Source organism: Equus przewalskii, chromosome 3, assembly GCF_037783145.1.
Source record: "Equus przewalskii isolate Varuska chromosome 3, EquPr2, whole genome shotgun sequence".
NCBI classification, from domain to species: domain Eukaryota; kingdom Metazoa; phylum Chordata; class Mammalia; order Perissodactyla; family Equidae; genus Equus; species Equus przewalskii.
This window is the reverse complement of record NC_091833.1, coordinates 118,254,381-118,275,004: the sequence shown is the minus strand read 5'-3', so window position 1 is coordinate 118,275,004 and position 20,624 is coordinate 118,254,381. Positions and strand designations below refer to the sequence as shown.

The 20,624-nt window shown below is 43.3% G+C and overlaps 1 protein-coding gene across 10 annotated transcripts in view; it reads left to right on the top strand.

Annotated features, from left to right (window-relative positions):
* Window positions 1–20,624, top strand: part of NSD2 (nuclear receptor binding SET domain protein 2) — an 88,893-nt gene that overhangs the window by 36,541 nt on the left and 31,728 nt on the right. For 7 of the 10 annotated variants that reach the window (XM_070615218.1, XM_070615220.1, XM_070615224.1 and 4 more), the window contains 7 exons: window positions 1,985–2,151; window positions 2,676–3,158; window positions 11,969–12,113; window positions 12,910–12,987; window positions 14,883–15,001; window positions 17,261–17,342; window positions 18,808–18,932. In XM_070615218.1, coding sequence (XP_070471319.1) covers window positions 1,985–2,151; window positions 2,676–3,158; window positions 11,969–12,113; window positions 12,910–12,987; window positions 14,883–15,001; window positions 17,261–17,342; window positions 18,808–18,932 — 1,199 coding nt within the window. The remainder of the gene's footprint in view (window positions 1–1,984; window positions 2,152–2,675; window positions 3,159–11,968; window positions 12,114–12,909; window positions 12,988–14,882; window positions 15,002–17,260; window positions 17,343–18,807; window positions 18,933–20,624) is intronic. The other 3 variants (XM_070615225.1, XM_070615226.1, XM_070615227.1) reach the window with 1 other exon arrangement.

Below are 20,624 nucleotides of genomic sequence, written 5' to 3'. Positions count from 1 at the left end.
CTGCTCCTTTTATCTCATCTGTTAATCGTCTTTCCTTGCTGCTCAGATTTCTTTTTTGGTGTAGGGGAATCCTTTTCTCTCATCTTTTCTTTCCCTGGAACTCTCTTCTAGAATCTTCCTTTTTCCTACTTCAGTCTGTATTACTGGCACTCTTAACCTTTTGCATAGCAATAATCTTAGATTTTCTTTAAGATGCTTTCCTGAGTTACATGCATTATCTTTTGTGGTTCCATACTGTGCTTTTTCTTGATGAGTTTTCCTTTTTTGCTGGAGTACATTTTTGGCATCTTAAGAAAGTGTGTATGGGAGGTAAATTTGAGTCACTGTGGTTCAGAGGACGCTACTTCTCTGTCCTCACACTTGATTGATGGTTTGGCTGGGTATAGAATTTATGTTGAAAATAATAATTCTCAGAATTTTGGAGATATTACTTAATTTCCTTCTAACATTTCCTTCTTTGAAGGTCCTGCTTCATTTCCTTCCAGAGTTCCTCTTGAAGTACTCTGCCATTCTCTTTCTCATTCTATTAACATGGAGACTGTCCTCTTCCCCCTCCCAGCAGCTTGCATGTCACAAAGATGTGCCCTGGTGTGGGTGGTGGATGAGGCATTTAGGGAGGTTTTAGTTCTGGGACATGTTCGTATGTTGTTAATTCCTTGAGGAGTTTCGCTGGTTCTCTTTAGAAGGACAGTTATTTGGGTATTGTACCTCCTGGATTGAAAGAAACCTATAGGTTTCTTAAGGGAGTAGATGTTTTTCATCTTAATCTTTTTCTTCTTTCTGGGAGATTTCTTAAGTTACCCTCCAAGCTTTCTTTTTGAACTTTATTTTCATAATTGTATTTTAAAATTTCTAATGGCTCTTTCTTTTTTCTTCTCTTTTCAGAGTTTTCCTTGTCAGGTGTCTTCTCTTCCTGGCGTTGTGTCTGTGGCCCTGCAGAGACTGTTGATTTCTGTGTATTTTGGAATTGTTCATGCCGGAGGCTTCCCTGGGTCCTGGGGGTCCTTGGTGCTGGGCTTGTGTCTGAGAGGGCAGCGCTCAGAGCTGTCTGTAGCCTGCGTGTGGGGAGACTGATACCTTATTTAGGAGAGTCTTGCTGGCCATTGGCCACTTAGTTGGAGGAATCTTCAAAAGACTCAGTAAAGAGATTTTTCCTCTGGGGTGTGTTGGTTCTCTAGGAAGTGTTCTTTGATTTCTTGTGGTCAGCGTTCTGTATGAGGGAACAGGGACTGGCAGTTGCCTGATGGAGAGTCCCGTTTCTCCCCTCACTTGGCACAGGGATCTGACCTTTTAACCGGCTTACTTGTTTGCAGCCTCACCTCTACCTCAGCTGAATCTGGTACCCCCCTCTCTTGGGTTTTGGGCCAAGTGTCTCTTTCCTCGCCTAGGTCCCTTCTGGCTGCACTGTAGGATGTGGCTTCTTCGTTTCTGCTAAGAGTGACCGCATGGACATCTGAGGGGTTACTCTGTGCCCTCATGGCTTCCCTGGAGGTGTGGAGGTCATTGGTGCCCTTATCCCCTCTCTGAGAACTGTCAGTGAGTGGCCAGCCTAAGGCTGCCCAACTAGTAGGTGGTGGGGCTTGAATTTGAACCCAGGCTGTCTGATACCCCTCTGTGCCCCTTCACTGCTGTCTAGTCCCCTCTTTGTTGAATGGCCCTTTTGCTGATGTCCTCTCTTGTCTTACTTATCTTTTTACATGGACCTTGGAAGGGAGGAATTAAAGGAGTGCATTTCATCAGCTTTCTTTCCCAGTCAATTTTGAGCCTTATCTGAGTCTTATCATAAATGCGTTTCCCTCTTTGGCATGGAGCATGGTGGGGATAAAAAGAGTAGGATTTATTCAGAGGTTAGCAGACTCAAACAGCACCAAGTAAAACAACTTTAAGACAGCTCCCAACTTCATATCAGTAATTATTAATAGATTTGTCTAATTTCATCCCGAATTCTAACTTTCAAGTTCTAACATTTTATTTTAAAAACTAGGTCAGAAAAAGAGTGCACGCCAGTATCACGTACAGTTCTTTGGTGATGCCCCAGAAAGAGCTTGGATATTTGAGAAGAGCCTTGTAACTTTTGAAGGAGAAGGACAGTTTGAAAAATTATGCCAGGAAAGTGCCAAGCAGGCACCCACGAAAGCTGAGAAAATTAAGGTGATAGATGTTCCTTAAGTACAATTTTAGACCAAAACTTTTATTTTTATTCGTAATTATTTATCTTGTTTTGAACTTTTGGTTCTTGAAATACTGTAGTGGCTTCTTATGTCTCTCATTGTTTACTTGTGCCCAAGTATGCTATGTTATAAAATATAGTAAGTTTCTTTAGAGACACAATGTATTCTTTTTACTCACTTGATAACTCCCAGAGATAATTTGTTTTATGATTTTTATTTTCCTTTATATATATAAAAATATGTATAATATTATATATAATATATCATATATTAGTATATTTGTATATTATGTTAGATAAATGTGATTGGAATTGATTTTTAGTTTAAAGAAACAGTAGAGTTATTATATTGGGCTAAATTCTGTCTGAAACATTTAAGTTAATTGGTTATTACAGTTTTTGATTCCTAAATTTGTGTGAAATTCTGAAAGTATCCTTCTTTAAAGTGGGTTAACTTTTATGTTTGTATAATGAAACTTAAGATGGCTTATGTTTTTCTTTTCAGCTGTTGAAACCTATTTCAGGGAAATTGAGGGCCCAGTGGGAAATGGGCATCGTTCAAGCGGAAGAAGCTGCAAGCATGTCCGTAGAGGAGCGGAAAGCCAAGTTCACCTTCCTCTACGTGGGGGACCAGCTTCGTCTCAACCCTCACGTAGCTAAGGAGGCAGGCATTGCTGTGGAGTCTCTGGGAGAAATGGTGGAATCCTCAGGAGTCACTGAAGAAGCTGCTTATAACTCCAAGCCCATGAGAGAAGAGGGCATTCCTATCAAGAGAAGGCGGAGAGCCAAGCTGCCTAGCTCTGCTGAAAACCAAGAAAGTGACCCTGGGACAGTAAAGACTACTCCTCAAAAGACAGCAGAGGGTGACTCTAAGAGGGGAGTAGGATCTCCTTCTGGGAGGAAGAAGGCCACAGCCTCCACTCCGCGGAGCAGGAAGGGAGATGCGGCATCCCAGTTTTTGGTCTTCTGTCAAAAGCACAGGGATGAGGTCGGTGCTGTGATAGGTTCTAAGTTGTTTTGTTTTCATTCTGGGGAGTTTCTGAATTTGAGGAACATCCATTCAGTGCAGAATCATCTGTTTCTTAGCATTATCAGCACAGTTTATAGTGAGAATTATGTAGGTTTTAGATTTAATAAGTAAAAATTGTTAGGGAGCAGCCAGTTTTAGCCCTTGGGGGCAACAATACTTGCCTTTTCACTCTGGGTTACTAAAGTGTTCCTCCCAGTGTGTATGAGAAGACACTGGACAGTGGAAAGTGGGTTTCATTGAGCTCCCTTTGCTGGAAGGTCAGCCTTATCCTTAACCTCTGGCTTTGGATTAGCATCTTCTCCAGGAGGCTGTTCTGAAGCTGCCAGTGTGGGGTAAACCCGTTTACAAAACCTAATGTATCCACCAGCACTGAATATGTTGAGTACTTATTTCCATGATATTTAAAAAGACAGTAATATGTTAATGATTAAAACATTTGAATAATTTTCTTAATCATTGTCATAGAATACATGATCTGTTAGTACATTGTAAAGACTTGATTCCATTGTGAAGCACTGAAGGGATTGGGCTCCCATTTTTGGTTACATTCACTATTACTTGAAGTGGGTTGGTAGGGCTTTTCTCAGGAGTGCTAGAATGGAGTGATGTTAGAAAATCTATTATTGTGATACACTATGTCGTAGATTAAATGATCATCTCAATAGATGGAGAAAAGGCATTTGAAAAACTTCATTGCTCTTTGATACAAAGTTAGCCAGCCAGCATTAGAAGGGAACTTCCTTAACCTATAGAATGGCATCTATCAAAAACTGAGCAAACATCATACTTAATGAAACTTTAGAAGAATTCTCTTTAAAATCATAGACAAGACAGGATGCCTTTCTGTCAACACTTATATTAAATATTGTAGTGAAAATACTCACCAGTACAGTAAGATAAGAAAAAGAGATAAAGAAGGATAATCATAGAGGAAGAAGGAAAGCCACCGCTGTCTGCAGAGGCCTGTGTAGGAAACTTGAGAAGATGCACAGAGAGTCTCTAGACTCAACAAGAGCTCGCCAGGACTGGTGGAGAGAAGATCACTATACAACACCAGCAACCAAGAGAAAGGTAGTATTAAAAAGATAGCATTTGGGGCCAGCCCAGTGGCATAGTGCTTAAGTTCGTGTGCTCTGCTTCAGCAGCCCAGGGTTTCCGAGTTGAGATCCTGGGCGCGGACCTACACACCGCTCATCAAGCCACACTGTGGTGGCATCCCACATACAAAATAGAGAAAGATTGACACAGGTGTTAGCTCAGGGACAATCTTCCTCACCAAAAGAAAAATAAATAAAAATTAAAGGGGTCGACCTTGTGGCTGAGTGGTTAAGTTCACATGCTCTGCTTCAGTGGCCCAGGGTCTCACCAATTCGGATCCTGGGCAGGGACATGGCACTGCTCATCAGGCCATGTTGAGGCAGCATCCCACATGCCACAACTAGAAGGACCCACAACTAAAAATACAACTATCTACTAGGGGGATTTGGGGAGAAAAAGCAAAAAAAAAAAAAAAAGATTGGCAAGTTGTTAGCTGAGGTGCCAATCTTTAAAAAAAAAAAAAAATTAAAAAGATATAATTTATGATAGTAACAAAAATAAAAGGTATTGAGGAATAAATATAACAGTTTGTATAACTTCACAGAAAAATAACTTGGGTATTTTAGCAGACTTAAATAAATGGAAATAGAGTATTTATATATAGGAAGGTTCAGTATTTTGAAGTTGAAGTTGTCAGTTTCCCCTATGTTAAACTATGAATTTAGTATAATTCTAATAAAATTTCCAACGAGAATGTTTGTGCATTTTTTAAGTGGTTGCTAACATAGCCACATTTGAAGAGAAGTTTGACCTGAGGACTTGCCCTCCCACATAGGAAGTTCTGTTGTTGAAAACAGTGACATTTGTGCTGGAGACGTTCAGGGCAGTGAGATTGCCCAGAACAGAGACGGGAAGCAGATGGGAAAGGGCTGCAGGCCAGCTGAGCGGGCTGGCTGCTCAGGACAGGCACGGGGACCTCACCAGTAATTTCAGGAGTCAGCCACTCCAGAAGAAGAACTTTGTCGCTCTGGAAGAGGGGAGCACTTCTTAAGCCAAACTGATCACAGACCATAAAGGAACTATGGTAAAATGAAAATTTTTGTACCAAGGACACCATGAACAAAATGACAAGCTATGTGTACAGAGCTCAAACAATTCCAGAGGAAAAAGGGGGAAAGCTATGAAAATGGCAATTTACAGAAGAGCCTGGATGGCTAATGAGTCCATGAAGAGATGCTGCTCACCCTCACCAGCAGCCAGGGAGCTGTGTGCCACAATCACAGTAAGGTAGTCCTTCGCAGTCACCAGGTAAGCAGGGCTTAAGGGCTTAAGAAGATGAGCAGCTGTGGGAATCCCCATCCAGGGCTGGTTGAAGATCATTTCTTAGACCTGGTTTCAAGAGAAATTTGGCAATATCTAGTGAAATTGAAGATGCACATTCTTTTTGTCTTATAATTTCACTCCTACGTATTTACCCTAGTGGAATTTTGCCCTTGCGCCCAAGGACACAGTACAGTCTTCAAAACTATAAAAAGTTATTAAATAAATGACAGACTGTGATGTTTCTGCAGTGTAACTCTGTACAGCAATTAAAGTGAACTCACTAGGTGTCCAAGAGGAAAACAAGTTACTAAAGATATCTAGCTCCTATAACTTATATGAAGTTTGAAAAGTACAACATACCCGCTATTTAGTTTGCCTTCCTGTCTACCTATATCCATCCAAAAAGAGTGAATCTGTAGCTGTGAAGGTACCTATCTCTGTCCAGGAGCTTTGAGGTCTACCCCAGGGAGATGTTGACACCTGGTGGAGGAGCTATGGCCACTGTTGGATTTGAAATGGTGCAGAGCACTGAGCAGTATGGACAGTTACTGCATTGGACCTGCCGTGGGTGAGAGTGTGAGTGGTAAGCTCTGAATGTACACCACCTGGATTTGACAGCTGGGTTCCCATCACACCTGGTGAGGAGCTGCACACTCTCAGACTTTGGAAGCAGGGCAAGGCTATGACAGATGAGAACTGCCCAGCCAGCCATACTCTGGCCTGTTCTAGTCTGTTTCTCTGTGGTCTCCCCATTTGTTTGAAATTATAGAAGTAAAGTGGGTACCTGAGAATTCAAACCACTTCCCAAAGACTACTTTTTTTGCTTTGGGGGACCCAGCTTGCTCTCAGACGACCCTTTTAGCACTAAGAAATGGACCAAGAACAAACAAGCCTATCACTCCAGAGACTGCTTGACAAGCTGTGCCCTGAAGGCCGGCACATGTTGAGTGCTCTGCACTCGGAGCATTGCTGTTGCCCTGGATCCTTTGAAGCTCACGCCACAGCTCGTCTGGCTCTGAGCATCCCTCCAGAGCCCATGCTGCACAGTTTTGCCACTGGCATCATACTAAATGCAAAAACCAAACTGAAGATGCACAATTAAAGTTCTGTTCTGCATTAGAGACAAACGCCCTGCCCTGTGCATACCTGGTCCCTGTGGGGAATGAGGCGCCTGAGCCCCTTCCCTCTCAGCTGGGTTTGGGTGCTGGTTGGTTTTAAGTAATTATGTGTTGTCAGATAAGTAGTGACTACTAGGATGTTCTTTAACTGTTTCATTTCCTTTGTTGTTATTACAAGTATGTTTGTGCTGGTTGCGTAACAGGTAATTCTAGACTTGAAGAGGAAGCTGCTCCCGATCCTACCCTGTAGGATAATCTGGGTCTTGCTAGGTGGTTTTTTCTTTTTTGGGGAGTGGTGGTGCACCCAAGGAGGGTTTTTGTTTGGTGGTTAATTGATTAATCAGTGGCCAGCCCTTGAGGGACAGAGTTGGATGGAGCCTTCCCTGTGCTTCCTGAACCCTCCTTTTCTAGGGTCGCTAGATGGAAAACTGTGGTTATTCAGGACATTTGGTTGACACTTGCAGACTTTTTTTTTTTAAGTTTTTATTTTTCCTTTTTCTCCCAAAGCCCCCCAGTACATAGTTGTGTATTTGTAGTTGTGGGTCCTTCTAGTTGTGGCATGTGGGATGCCGCCTCAGCATGGCTTGATGAGCGGTGCCATGTCTGCACCCAGGATTCGAACTGGAGAAACCCTGGGCCGCCGAAGCAGAACGCACGAACTTAACCACTCGGCCACGGGCCTGGCCCCCACTTGCTGACTTTTTTTAAGGTCAATTTCTAGCTTCCTTCTTGCAAATGAAGAAGAGTATTATGCTTCTTGAAATGGGCTGAGTTCTTCATTAACATGTTTTGCTGGTTAGTCTTTGTCAGGCTTAGTTTAGATGTACAGCTCATAAGTATATTTTGTGATATTCCTGGAATATAGCTAAAGGGGCTGGACTAGGGGCAGGTGAGGAGTGTTCTGGAAGACGAAGTCCACAGTGGGTATGGAGGCCCACTGCTGTGAACCTAAGTAGGGGAGAGGGTGGACAACCCTGGCAGTAGTCAGTGTAGTGCCCTTATTTTGGTTGCATGCGAGGAACTGAGAGCAGCTGGAGGAGGTTCCCCACCAGAAGAGTCGGAACAGTAAACTTGAACACAGGAAATGTTTACCAAAGACCCCAGAGTTAGTAGCAATTTCATTAGCAGATGTTTTCGGCCTCAGTTTCCAATTTTTAAAGAATCTTTTCAACCTTCCCTGACCCTAATTTTTATAGATCCGTTAGAGTTGAACCAATGCTTTGTGTCTCAGTTTTTTGTGTATTCATTTGTATCAGTTATCTATTGTTGCATAATAAGTTACCTCAAAACTTAGTGGCTTAAAACAACATGCATCGATTATCTTATAGTTTCTATGGGTCAGAAATTTGGGAGCAGTTTAGCCAGGTGGTTTTGCCTAAGGGTTTCTCGAGAGGTCACAGTTAAGATGTTGGCTGGGGCTGAATCATCCAAAGGCTTGGCCGGGGTGGGAGGATCTTCTTCCAAGGTGCTGCAGTCATATAGTGCCTGCAGGCTGCCTCAGTTCCTTGTCATGTGGCCCACTCCATGGGGCTGCTGGAGTGCCCTCACAACATGCAGGCTGCTTTCCCCCAGAGCAGGTGAGCCGAGGGCAGGGCAGATGTCTTTTATGGAGGTCATATGCCACTATGTCTACATCGTATCTTGGCCACACTGGAAGTGCTGTTCAGTAGGGAGGCATGAGTACTAGGTGTCGAGGCTCATGGGGGCCATCTTAGAGGACGGCAACTTCAGCATTCTTCTGAGAAGTCTAAAAAGTGACACAAAGCTCTCAAAAGATGTGTGAGGTGGCCTGTGGGATGAGGGAAGGGAGTGCAATCTCTGAGGAGTACATAGAGTCTTGGATTATACTGGTAATATTTTAGTCAGCTATGTGGGCTTATGGGTATTTGGTTTTCTGTATTTTTTGTATGTCTGAAATAGTTTATTAGAAATGTAAAAGTAGCCACTATTGAGCGTTTACCATATGTCGGATATGTTGCCAGTATGTTATCATGAAAAATTGTATTCATTTCTCATAATGGTCTTTTGAGGTTGGCATAAATTATCCCTGTCTTATAGCTGGCTAGAGTGAGCTCAAAGATGTAAAGCCACTCTCCTTGACCAGTGAGATGACACAAGCATGAAGTAGAATTGGGACCTGACCCTAATTGTGCATGCGTGTATATGCACATGTGTGTGTGTTTAGAACTTGTAACAGTTGTACAGTGCTGCGTCATTATGAAACCTGTAGACTTTGATGAGCAGCCATTGCTTTATTAACCTAAGATGATAATGCAGACACTTCCTCGGCCTCCTTGGAGTACACGGTATATGGTGAGGAGATGAAAAATGAATGGGTGATTCCCCCAGAAAGTGAGGACCATGGGGCAGGATGCTGGCTGCTGTTACTGTTTTGTCTCCTGTCCTTAGCACCAGCAGTGCTTGAATGAATGAATGAAAGCAACATTGTATCTGAAACTTAAAAGGATGCCTGAAAGTCAGCCTGGTGGAGGAGAATGTTTCAGGGAGAGTGTGTAACCTGTGGAAGTGGTAAGAGGTAGAGCCTGCTGTGTCCACAGCCTGCTGGGGACTGTCCATTGTGTAGCTTACATGCAGAGTTGCTGCAGGAGTGACAAAGTAGGAAGAGAATGGGCTCTGGGTGATGGGGGCCATAGAAAGCCTTGCCGAGTGGCAGGGATCTATCCAAGGTGTGGGCTGGGCTGTGGTCCCTCTGGTTGCAGGAGGGAGACCTTTTGGGATGGGAATGTCAGCAGATGGATGGACAGCCCCAAGAGCCATGGGACTGGTTGCTGAAACCATGGCAGTTTGGGTGGAGGTGGGCGGATATGAGGATGTTCTGGAGTGGAGCTGGCCAGCCTGACATGGATTTACGTGCAACAGGAAGGATGGCCTCAAGGGAGAGTCAAAGAGTCTTGTTTGATGAATCAGCTGTGAATGCTGTTATGATTCATCATGATTGAGGACATTGTAGTCTGGAGTGGGTGACTGAGGAGGGCAGCAGGTCCACAAATGAATGTGCTAATCTTGAGGAATCTCCAGGTAGAGAGTTCTACAAGGCAAGTGCCCTGTGAATCTGAAACTCAGCACAAAAACCTTTGCTGTGTGAAGGTCTGAGACCGTTGGTGCTTGAAGTGTTGGGGGCTGGTGAGCTCACCTCTAATGAAGAGTGGGGTGGCAGGCAGGCAGACAGGCAGGATAGAGCCCTATTGGGCCAAGAGGGGAGGGTGCCCCAATTTGAGAGGAGGAAGCAGGTGTGTGTGGGGCTGGATATGCCCAGGCAGCGGTGAGGTGGGAGTGGTGACAGTAAGAAACATGACGACTCACGAGGGATGCTGAGAAGAACACCCGATGGAGTGCAGGAGGTCAGATTTGGACTTCAGATTGCAGAAAATGTCCTTGTGATGGGAGGACAGAGCCGGGCTGGGTGTTTCTGTGAGGTGTCGCTCACCCTTGCCTGGAAAGGCATCTACCCTGAGCTCGAGGGTGGGCAGGAGTTGGTGATGTGCCGGTGTCCAGCAGGGCCAAGGAGGACATGGTGAGGTGCAGGGGACACAGGAGGCTATAAGAAGCTGTGATAACCACATTGTGCATAAGGGTTTGTGTTTTGGGGCAGAGGTTACCTATGTTGGCTGGGCAGGTGGTAGATCTAAGTGGTAATACTAACCAGCCGGCATTAACCCGTTGATTCCTTACCACTGCCAGGTGAAGTGTTACTGCCCCTGTGTCACAGAGAGAAGTGGAGACAGTACCTTAACTTACCCAAGTTCATGAAGCTGCTGAGTGGAGGAGCCAAGTTTGAACCTAGGGTCTGCTCAAAAGCAAGCTGGCTAGTGCTCTGAACCAGTTGGCAAACCTTTTTTGAAAGGACGTTGAGAACAATGAAGTCTCTGTTGCGATTCCTCAACTTTGCTGTTTTAGCATGAAAACAGCCATAGGAAACATGTAAATGAACGCCTGTCTCTGAGTTCCAATAAAACTTTATTTCTGGACTAGTATTTGAATTTCCTATAATTTTTATGTGCTATGAAATATTCTTGTTACTTTTAACCGTTTAAAAATGTAAAATCGATTCTTAGTTCATAAGCCATACAAACACAGGTGGTGGGTCAGATTTGGCCTGCAAGCCATAGTTTGTTGACCTCTGGACCTCTGCTGTTGATGGCTCTCAAACTCAGGTGCACATTAGAAACCCATGGGAAACCATTAAAGTACTGATGCCAGGCCCAGTGAATTGAATTGGTCTTGGGTGGGACCTGAACACCATGGGTTTGAAAACTCCCCTGGTTATTACAGTGTGCAGCCAAGGCTGAGGACCCGCTAGTCAGACTTTAATGTGAATGTGAATCACCTGGAGACCTTGTGAAAATGCAGGTTTCTGGTTGGCAGATCTGGGATAGGGCCTGAGAGTCTGCATTTCTAGCATGCTCCCAGGGTGCTGATGCTGGCAGCCCTGATAGTGGCTGGAGGGCCAGGGAACCTCTGTGTCTTGGCTGTGCAGAGTGATTGTCTTTGTGTGCTGGCCTGGACTATGACAGAGGTCAGGGGGCACTCCTTGGCATACCACCTTTGCCATCCTTCCAAGTGTGTACCTGAAAGAGGAGTGTGGGTGCTATGGCCAATGAGAAAACCAAGAGAAAACCAAGGCAAGACCTCACCTCCATGTTTAGAGGTAGTGTTTCTATAGGACTTTTCCTACTACTGATTTTTCAAGGATGCCTAGAAAATTGTAACTTACTGATAATTTAGTGATTTTGGAAAAGAGTATTTTTTTCTCTTACCATTTATCATTTCCTGCATCTACATAAATACAGTTTAGTTTTTTGTTTTTACCAGTGCTATATTCATTTATGAGTTTTCAGTGAGTTACAGCATCAGTTAAGCACTATTTTTCTTCTTCTTTTTTTTTTTTGAGGAAGATTAGCCCTGAGCTAACATCCGCTGCCAATCCTCCTCTTTTTGCTGAGGAAGACTGGCCCCGAGCTAACATCTGTGCTCATCTTCCTCTACTTTATATGTGTGACACCTATCACAGCATGGCTTGCCAACCGGTGCCATGTCCGCACCTGGGATCCGAACTGATGAACCCCGGGCTGCTGAAGTGGAATGTGCGCACTTAACTGCTGCGCCACCGGGCTGTCCCCTAGCACTATTTTTCTTTGAAGCTTTTACAGGACATAGTTCCATGATGTGGGAGTAAAAATGCAACATGCTGAGTTCTGTAGGTCTGTGCATTGGATTTTTAGTTCTAGGTTTTTGGCTTTCTTACCTCACCCTTTCCTATGTTCACAGGTTGTTGCTGAGCACCCAGATGCCTCCAGTGAGGAGATTGAAGAGTTGCTTGGATCCCAGTGGAACATGCTCAATGAGAAACAGAAAGCGCGCTATAACACAAAGTTTGCCCTAGTGGCCTCTTCCCAGTCTGAAGAAGACTCTGGTAAACGTAAAGCTGTGCTAGTGTACTCTGCCTAGGTGTGATGTGTGTAGTGTAGCAGACCGAGCTCCGGTCTTGGGACTGTAGGGAAGCGTGTCCGCTCTCCCCAGCTCTGAGCTGTGGTGCTTGTGCCAGCAACCAGAGTGCGTGTGGTCACAATAAAGCAACCTCTGCTGTCTGCATTTCCTCACTCGTTGTCATGAGAGCTGTTCCGTGTGATCCTCTGTCTGGCCTGCGGGTCCCTCGCTCTTCTGCCCAAGTGGAGTGGGCGCTCTAGTCTCTGCAGTCGATGGGGTGGTGTGAGGGAGGATGCCAGAAGGAAGGGAGCCCAGGCGGTCTCTAGTACTCCAGGCTTACGTGACGTGGTAGGGTCAGACTTCAGGCCTGTGTACCCGACTGAGGTTGTCCTCCTGGCTGAGGCTATGCCTGCACCTCACGAGGGGTTCACCTCTGCGGGCTGGAGGCTCTGGACCTGGGGAGGGGGCATTCCTGGCCTGTTTGCTTGAAAGCTCGCAGGGTGAGGAGGGTGACTGTGGACTGACCTTAAATGTGGGTGCCTTCTGGTTCTTCTTAGGCCTTCAGTTTAAAAAACAAAAAGTGCTACTTTGCTTTGGGCAATGGCAAGAGAAGGGAGACTTAACATTGTAAGCTTTGGAGAAAATGTGTAACAATGGTCAGATTTGTCGTCTGTGCGTGCTTGGACACACATTTTGTGGAAAACTGACATTTTTAATGTAAAAATAAGTGTGACATATTTGGGTATCGATTTAAAATACAAAAAAATTCTGTATCTCTCAAGGTTCATCATTGAAGAGTTTTGGAGAGGCCAAACGTAAAGTGTTTCAAGACTCACCTAAAAGGAGACCGAGACCCAGAAGTAATTGCAATTTGCATTATGTGTACTAGCTTGTGCTTCTAGATCAGCACTGTGTATATTTGACTGTAATTGCGCACGTACCGTATAACCTTTCTGTTTTGTTCACAGATGTTTCCATCTTGATTTTAGGGCTTTCTAGATCTTCACATCAACTATCTGATTATATTAATATTGAATTTTATTCAATTTGTTCAGTGTTCATTACAAATACTATGATTTAGAATAGTGAGGATGTTTAGGACTTGTGTATTTTCTTTAAAAGGCAAAAGTTCACCTGACTCTTCATCAGTACGCTAAATCTAGAAAAGTATCCCTTTTCAGTGACTGGCGTATTTAAGAATGAGAAAGGTTTTCCTGAAGCCAGATTCAACTTATCTTTGAAGAGTAAGTGTGAATTTGATTGTGTGTCACATTTTGTCATTTTGGACTGTCACTGAGTAATTAGTAGACAGGAGGACGACAGGGGTCAATTTCTGCCCTCAGTGTGTGTCAGGTGTGTGCTTCTCTCTGGATGCCCTTTAACTCTCCCTTTCAGGGCCCCCAGTGCTAACAGCCAAGATGATGGGCCATGTCTGTGGTGTCAGCTGTCCCCCTTGTCTCACTGTTAGGAGTTCAAACAGATGCCCATATTGCTCATTTCTGTGAAAAACGACTGTGGTCTCTCTCTAGTATAGGGGGAGGTCCTTATGTAAAGGGCTGTGACTTAACCTCACCTGTGGGAAGACGAGGCACTGGGTAACAGTTGCTGCAGGCAGGTGTCTGTAGCTTAGTGAACACATGCTGATGAGGGGCGAACCTGATTGAGGAGGTTCTGGCAAGTCAGGCTGTGCCCTGTAGTGGTTATACTCAGGCAATAGCTGAGCAGATCTCATTGCCCACCGCTCTGCAGGCCTCGTCCTGGTATTCCCTTGTGTCCAGCCCATGGTACCGTGGCCAGGAATGGAGCTTAGTGAAGGCCGGTCGCCAGGCTGGCTCATGTCAGTCTGAGACTGGTGTGAGGGCCAGTGCTTGGCTCTTCTCTAGCAATACCAGGCCTCGACCTGAGGCAGTGCCCTGTGTGCATGTCAGCCTTGGGTGGGATGACCTGCACCTTCTCCCAAGGCACTGCTGGACGCTACAGAGCTGAGCACTCCTGGCTGGTGTGCTCTGTCCCACCAAGTAGTAAGATTTGAGGATGACACTGTCCTCCCACAAGATGTTTGATGAACAGTCCAGGAATAAACCCTGAACCTCTCTGTACAGCAGTTATGCAAATGGAAATACTGGATTTGTATTCAAAATAAACATTGGCATGTTTAAATTAATCATCTCTCTAGAATTTGCACTCTTATCTTACGTCTTATTTTCCTAGGTCAGTACTGTTTGGACACCTTAAATCTTGGATTAGTTGATATTCCTGGGAACACCTAATACATGGCACAGTTAAGCAAACATGTAGAAAGCCTTTAATTTGCAGATACAAATGTAGTATTGCTACTCAAGATACTTCTTTAAGGAAATGTATAAAAAGTAGCAAGTTGTATATTTTTTCAAAGTTCAACTTAAATTCCACTAGTCTTTGAATATTAGTAAGTAAAGGATTTTTTAAAAATACTGGTCACATTTAAATTTAACACTATAGTACATTAAAATATAATTATGACAAATACCAATATAATAATCCCTAGATTAGATAAGGATTTCCAGTATTTGATGTTATAGGAAGTGGTCCCTTGCAATTTGCAAAATGCGGAGAGATTTGATCTATAATACCTATGCCCTGGAAATCAACAGGATTACAGGAAACCCATCGTGGGCTGGATTTGCACATTGAATGCCCTGGGTAGGTGCTCAGTGCTTTGGAGGGCGGCTTGTAGAGTGTTTTTCATGTAAGTTTCCCCCATCCCCATTCCAAGGTAACTTAAATGGGAAAAAAAGAAACCACACAAAGAGGACACAGGACCCAACAGAGGACGTTGAAGTTGAGGATGCACCCAGGAAAAGACTCAGGACCGACAAGCAGGGTCTTCGGAAGGTAATTGTGCCCGGGTTTTTCCTGGGTGGAGGGACGCGTGCTATGTGACTGTAATGGCCGTGTTTCCCTGCAGACAGGATGCAGGAGGCACTCCTGGTGGTTCTTCCTGGGTTGTGCTCAGTGGATACCATTCCAAATGTAGTAAGGCTGGCTTTTCTCTGAAACTCCTTTGAGAAGGCCACTGAAGAGAGCCAGTTTTTATCTGCTGGGGACTTTAACACAAACTTCTGATACTTGTCTATCAAAGAAAAACATCCAGTTTGAGTAATACTTCATGTTTAGATTCAACAAAGTTGTATACTAAAAATGACTCTTATCTGTAGGGCTTCTTATTCAGTGTGTAAATAATGAGTTGTCGTGAAAACATCAAAATTTATTAGAGATGTAGGTTGTACTTCAGTGAAAAGTTAAAAAAAATCCATTAAAGGCATTGAAAATAGATTTTATGCACTCATTCAATTTATTAGTAATTCATATTATTGTTTACTTAATGGGAATACTAAGCAGGCTGTGTAGGCCTGTTTATATAAAGGCAGCCCCAGAGCCTTAGCGTTCTAGCATATTCCAGCATATGTCAAGGGGCAGAGTTTGCCTGGTACCTGGAGGAAAGTGAAACTGACCAAGGTCCTTGTATCCAAAGGAGCAGTGGATTATTCTGTCTGGCGTATGGCACTCATGCATGTGGAAGATGTGAGCCCTAGCGTGTGCTTAATGACGGTGCACTTCTACTTATTTAAACCATCTCAGACATCGAGTTAACTTCTTCATGAACTGAGAGTTTAAATAGACTTTGTATCTTATATTCGAGTTTATATTTATTTAATAAAAGTTCTGACACAATAGTTGTACTCTGATTTATGATTTTGAGTAAAGGTTCATACTGTCTTTTACTCATCTGAATTAAGAAGTTGCTCTTTTTATTGTTTTGTTTTACTTTGAAGAAGGGAAAATAAATCTCATATATTGCTAAAGTGTAAATATGTGGCCACCATATTATCTTATTTCTTTAAGGCCATATTTGCAGTTAAGGGGAGCAGGCAGGCCAGGCTCTGCCCCATTTTCCTGGCCGACAAAGCATTCTTTCACGGCACCTGTCAGGTCAAGTTGTTAGTGATCAAGTGTCCAGCAATGAGCTAGGTAAAATTCACTTTGAGTCACTAATGTTTGAAGTTACCTGGAAGCACATCTTTATATCTCCTCTGGCCTCCTACTACTAAAACAGTCCTTTACTGGCAATCATACTGACATTGGTTGCTTTGAAATATTTTTATAAACAATTTACCTAAAAAAAATGTGTGGCCCTAGACATTTGAAACAACAACATTCACATTAAGTAGCTAGGTAAAAATGTTTTTATTAACAGCTCAGGAAATAACATGATAAAAAGAGTAGAAGTGGCTCCTCTGGTTTGGTTTTTATAAACCTGAGTAAGCCATATAATGTATAATTCCTAATATGCATCGAGCACTTTTCTGTGCCAGGTACCATTCCAGGTGCTGTGCACCTGCTACCTTGTCCACAGTCCTGTGACTGCCCCTGCTGGAGTCCTGTTCTACCTGCCCTGTCCTGGGCAGGTGTGGGGTGTGGGCTTTGAGTGCAGGAACTTGGGCTCCTGGGGTGGCAGATTGAATGAGGTAGCACTGCCACAGTGCTATTGAGAGCTTATTTTCAACTATGTTATTCAAATTCTGAGCTCTAGACAAAATGTTCATGATCTCCGCCCCCCCCCCTCTTTTTTTTGCTGTTTTTCTCAGTTGTGAAATGTGGTTAATTGATGGTCTTTGGGAGTTTTATCTAGAGCTTGTCTGAGAATTGGAAATCCTCAGTATAGTGAGTTAGAGTGGTGATCTTGGCACTAACTTAATGAAGCTCCACTTGAACTGGACTGAGCAACCTCAAGAGTAGAAGGATCCATTTCCTCTAATTCACGCTCCACTTTGAATTCAGAGAAAAGTTTAGGTAGCATATTGAATACAACTCATTTAAGGTATCTCAACAACGTGACTTAAGTCAGGTTTGGTATGGCACCGTCAGCCGCCCCAGCAGATGCTAGAGTGGGGTTGGGGGTGGGCAGGGGAGAATGGGTTGCAACTGTAGAAGACAGGTAAGGTTGGGCAGCCGCGATGACTTGGGAACGCGTTTCCAAAGGAAGAAGTTCTGTCGTGCGACTTTTCAGCAAGCCTTGTTAGTTCACATCAGATTTTTTTCCTTTCTTTCTTTTTCCCTCGTTCTCCTCTTCTTTTTTTTTTTTAATAACAGAGAGAGATGATCACTGACAAAACAGCCCGAACAAGCTCTTGCAAGGCCATAGAGGCAGCCTCCTCGCTGAAGAGCCAGGCAGGTAATGTGGCCCGTGCTCCTTCCTTCTCAGCTCCTTCCAGGTGCTCTGGGCTGGGCTGGGGTTGAGCAGGAAGGCCTGAGCCTGTCCTCACGGAGCCTCCTTTCCAGTGGAGGTGGGGGTAGAGCTGAGAGTGTCATGGGGAGGCTGGGCTGGGATCCAGGGAGACTTCAGAGGAATTGACAGTTATGCTAGAACCTAAAGGAGGAGGTGGAAAGGAGGTGCTCATGCAATTAAATAAACATCTTTAATGTGTAAATTGTTTTAATGATTCAGCTAAATTTTATTGAAGTTACTTTTCTACTGATTTCTACTTGGCTTTATTGTTTTCAGTTTAAAATTATACTAGCGAAGTGATTTAAATCAGAAATATCCAGGTTTCTTACTTGATGGCACCAATTTGTTGCTATAAATTCCACCAATTTTCAGTATCTGATTCTTTGTGTATATTAGCTAAAAGTAAAAATAATGGCTAGTTTTCTGTTTGACGTGTTGAAGAAACTAGTTTAAATGTTTGTGAAAAATAACTGTCAAAGCAATGGAAAGGAGAGTCAGGCTGTCTTTTAACTTTCATCAATTATCTGTTTGATGTATCTGTCTGGTAGTTTGTTAAAAGAAAGCTTACCATCTCCAACTCTTAATGAGAAAGGAAAAAAATATTCAGGGGAGAATGAGTACATGAAGATTGCAAATGGCTCTATTTTCCTTGTTTTGCATGAGGTGTGTACGGGTTTTTAAAAATCAATTAAACAGGGGCTGGCCCAGTGGCGCAGCGGTTAAGTTCACACGTTCCACTTCTCAGCAGCCTGGGGTTCGCCAGTTCGGATCCCGGGTGCGGACATGGCACCGCTTGGCAAAAGCCATGTTGTGGTAGGCATCCCACGTATAAAGTAGAGGAAGATGGGCACAGATGTTAGCTCAGGGCCAGTCTTCCTCAGAAAAAGAGGAGGATCGGCAGTAGTTAGCTCAGGGCTAATCTTCCTCAAAAAAAAAAAAAAAAATCAAACAAACTTAAAAAGACATTTGTGAGGATTATGAACACTGAGTGGATATTTGATGATATAAAGGGATTGTTACATTTAAGTATGATAGTAGTATTATGGTTATATGTAAAACCTTATGTTTTAGAGATATGTACTGAACTTTTTATGAGTGAAATGATATTTGTGATTTGCTTCAGAAGAACCTGGCAGGGGGAGGGGACCCAGGTATGGATGGAACCGTGGCGGCCCTATGCTAATGGTTTTGGGGACCAGGCAGCGAGGGCATTGGAGTTCATTGTATAGTTTGTCTGCCTTTGTTTACATTCAGATTTTTCCACAATGAGGAGCTAAGCCCTTAGTATGACAAAGGAGCCCAGGAGGTTCATCTTTAGAACTTCATTTATTAGAGGAGTAATTTTAAAACAGTAAAGACATTGAGGGTTTAAGATTTCAAATTTACTTTGTAAACCAAAATTATTTTACAGCAACGAAACATCTGTCTGACGCATGCAAACCACTGAAGAAACGAAATCGGGCTTCTGCAGCAGCGTCTTCAGCTCTTGCGTTTAGCAAAAGTTCATCTCCTTCTGCATCCTTAACTGAGAATGAGGTAAAATAATAATAATAATAATGATAACCATGGCGTTCGTATGAAGGCCACTTAGTTACCCATGTTGAAGCGTGAGTAAAGGTCAGACTTAATAAGCATAACATTGGTGTTCTCCAGAAATGTAGGTGAGTTTTAGGTTCTCTCAACTATGTAAAAGTCATGAAATGGAAAAAATCACTATTTTAGTCTATATGAGCACTTCAAATATAAATATACACACATGCACACAGTGTATGTATAAATGTACGTGGATATACTTTATTATTGACGCATTTAATTGTTCTCGAAATCTGTCTTAAAAATGCTGTGTTCTATTTAGCTCTCATGTTGTAATTTTTCACACGAAACTAAGTCCGCTTTGGTCTTCATATGACACACTGTGTCATTTGAGCTGACTCTGGTCATTGTGCACTCACCCTAGGTGGGATGAAGGGTGGCTCACATGCTATACCGGAGTCCTGTGGCTTCTGGACCTAGGCTCACGGAGGAACCTCCTTATATGTTCCGTGGCTTTGATCTTTTAAATTCTGGCATATTCTTAGATACTTGAGTGTTGAAGTGAGTCAGAACTACCATGGTAAAATGACTCCTATTTTCTGGACTTGCAAAATATATAATAACAAAATAATAGCTATTTGAGGCTATTACCATCATTGTTTGAAGACATCTAGACTTCATCATCAAATCTAAAGTCTTTGCCATTCCTAAAAACAAAACAAACATGAGCCTCAGAATGCAGGGAGGACACTTTTTTGTCCAGAGGGAGTTTTGTTTTCCTGATTTCAGTGATTGCCCAAGAAACTTATTTTCAGGTTTTAATTCCTAGTTATTTTGTTCCCTGTGATTCTCTTTTTCTCTTTGGCAACATGAGTCCTGTTTTTAGAATATTTATGAGGAGATGCTAACGTTGGGCTTTTTTGCAACAGGGTAGTAAGGCAGGGAGTGGATAGACTCCTCACCCTGTTGGGTCAGCAGGTGGCACTTCTGACCTCGTCTCTGCCATGATCCCTGGTGAGGACTGGGCCTTCTCCTGCTCTCTCAGCCTCAGTTGCTTCCTCCTGTTAGACGAGAGATGGGCCTTCCAGTGTGAGGTGTCTTCCCTCGCTGAAGCCCAGGGACCAGGCAATCTGATGAGGTGTGGAGTGCTCTGCAGCTCGTTGCTCAGAATCTTCAGTGATCTTGCAAATACAGAGCCCTCCTCTGAGTAGGGTTTTCTTCAGGGACTTGAGCCAGCTCAGTAGTGGTGAGGAGCTGCTCACATGTGCGGGACTGGGGCTTTCTTATAGTTTGGTATGCGAGGGTAACTAAATGTTTCTTACATTTGGGCACACCCAAAAAATGCAGTAAGAATTCTTCACTAAACTTCTAGAAGCTTATTGAAACGTGAAAAGGCAAATTCTATTACAAAATATTTTTCCTCTTTTTCTTGTCCAAGTGCAGATTAGTATCCTAAAAAATTAAATGAAAGGTGGTCTGCAATTCTAAAGAAGAAGAATACTAAAAATAAGATGTTTCAATTCCACAGACCCTTTTGCTTAAGTTGGCTTTTTTGTTTAAAAACATTTTTAATGAGTTTTTCTTGCATCATATTTTGGTCCACTTATTTGGTTGAGTTTTTACTTATACTGTTGTCAGATAGAATTGAAAGAAAAACGCTGAGGCTGCTGAAATCTTGTCTGTTGTTCCTGATCC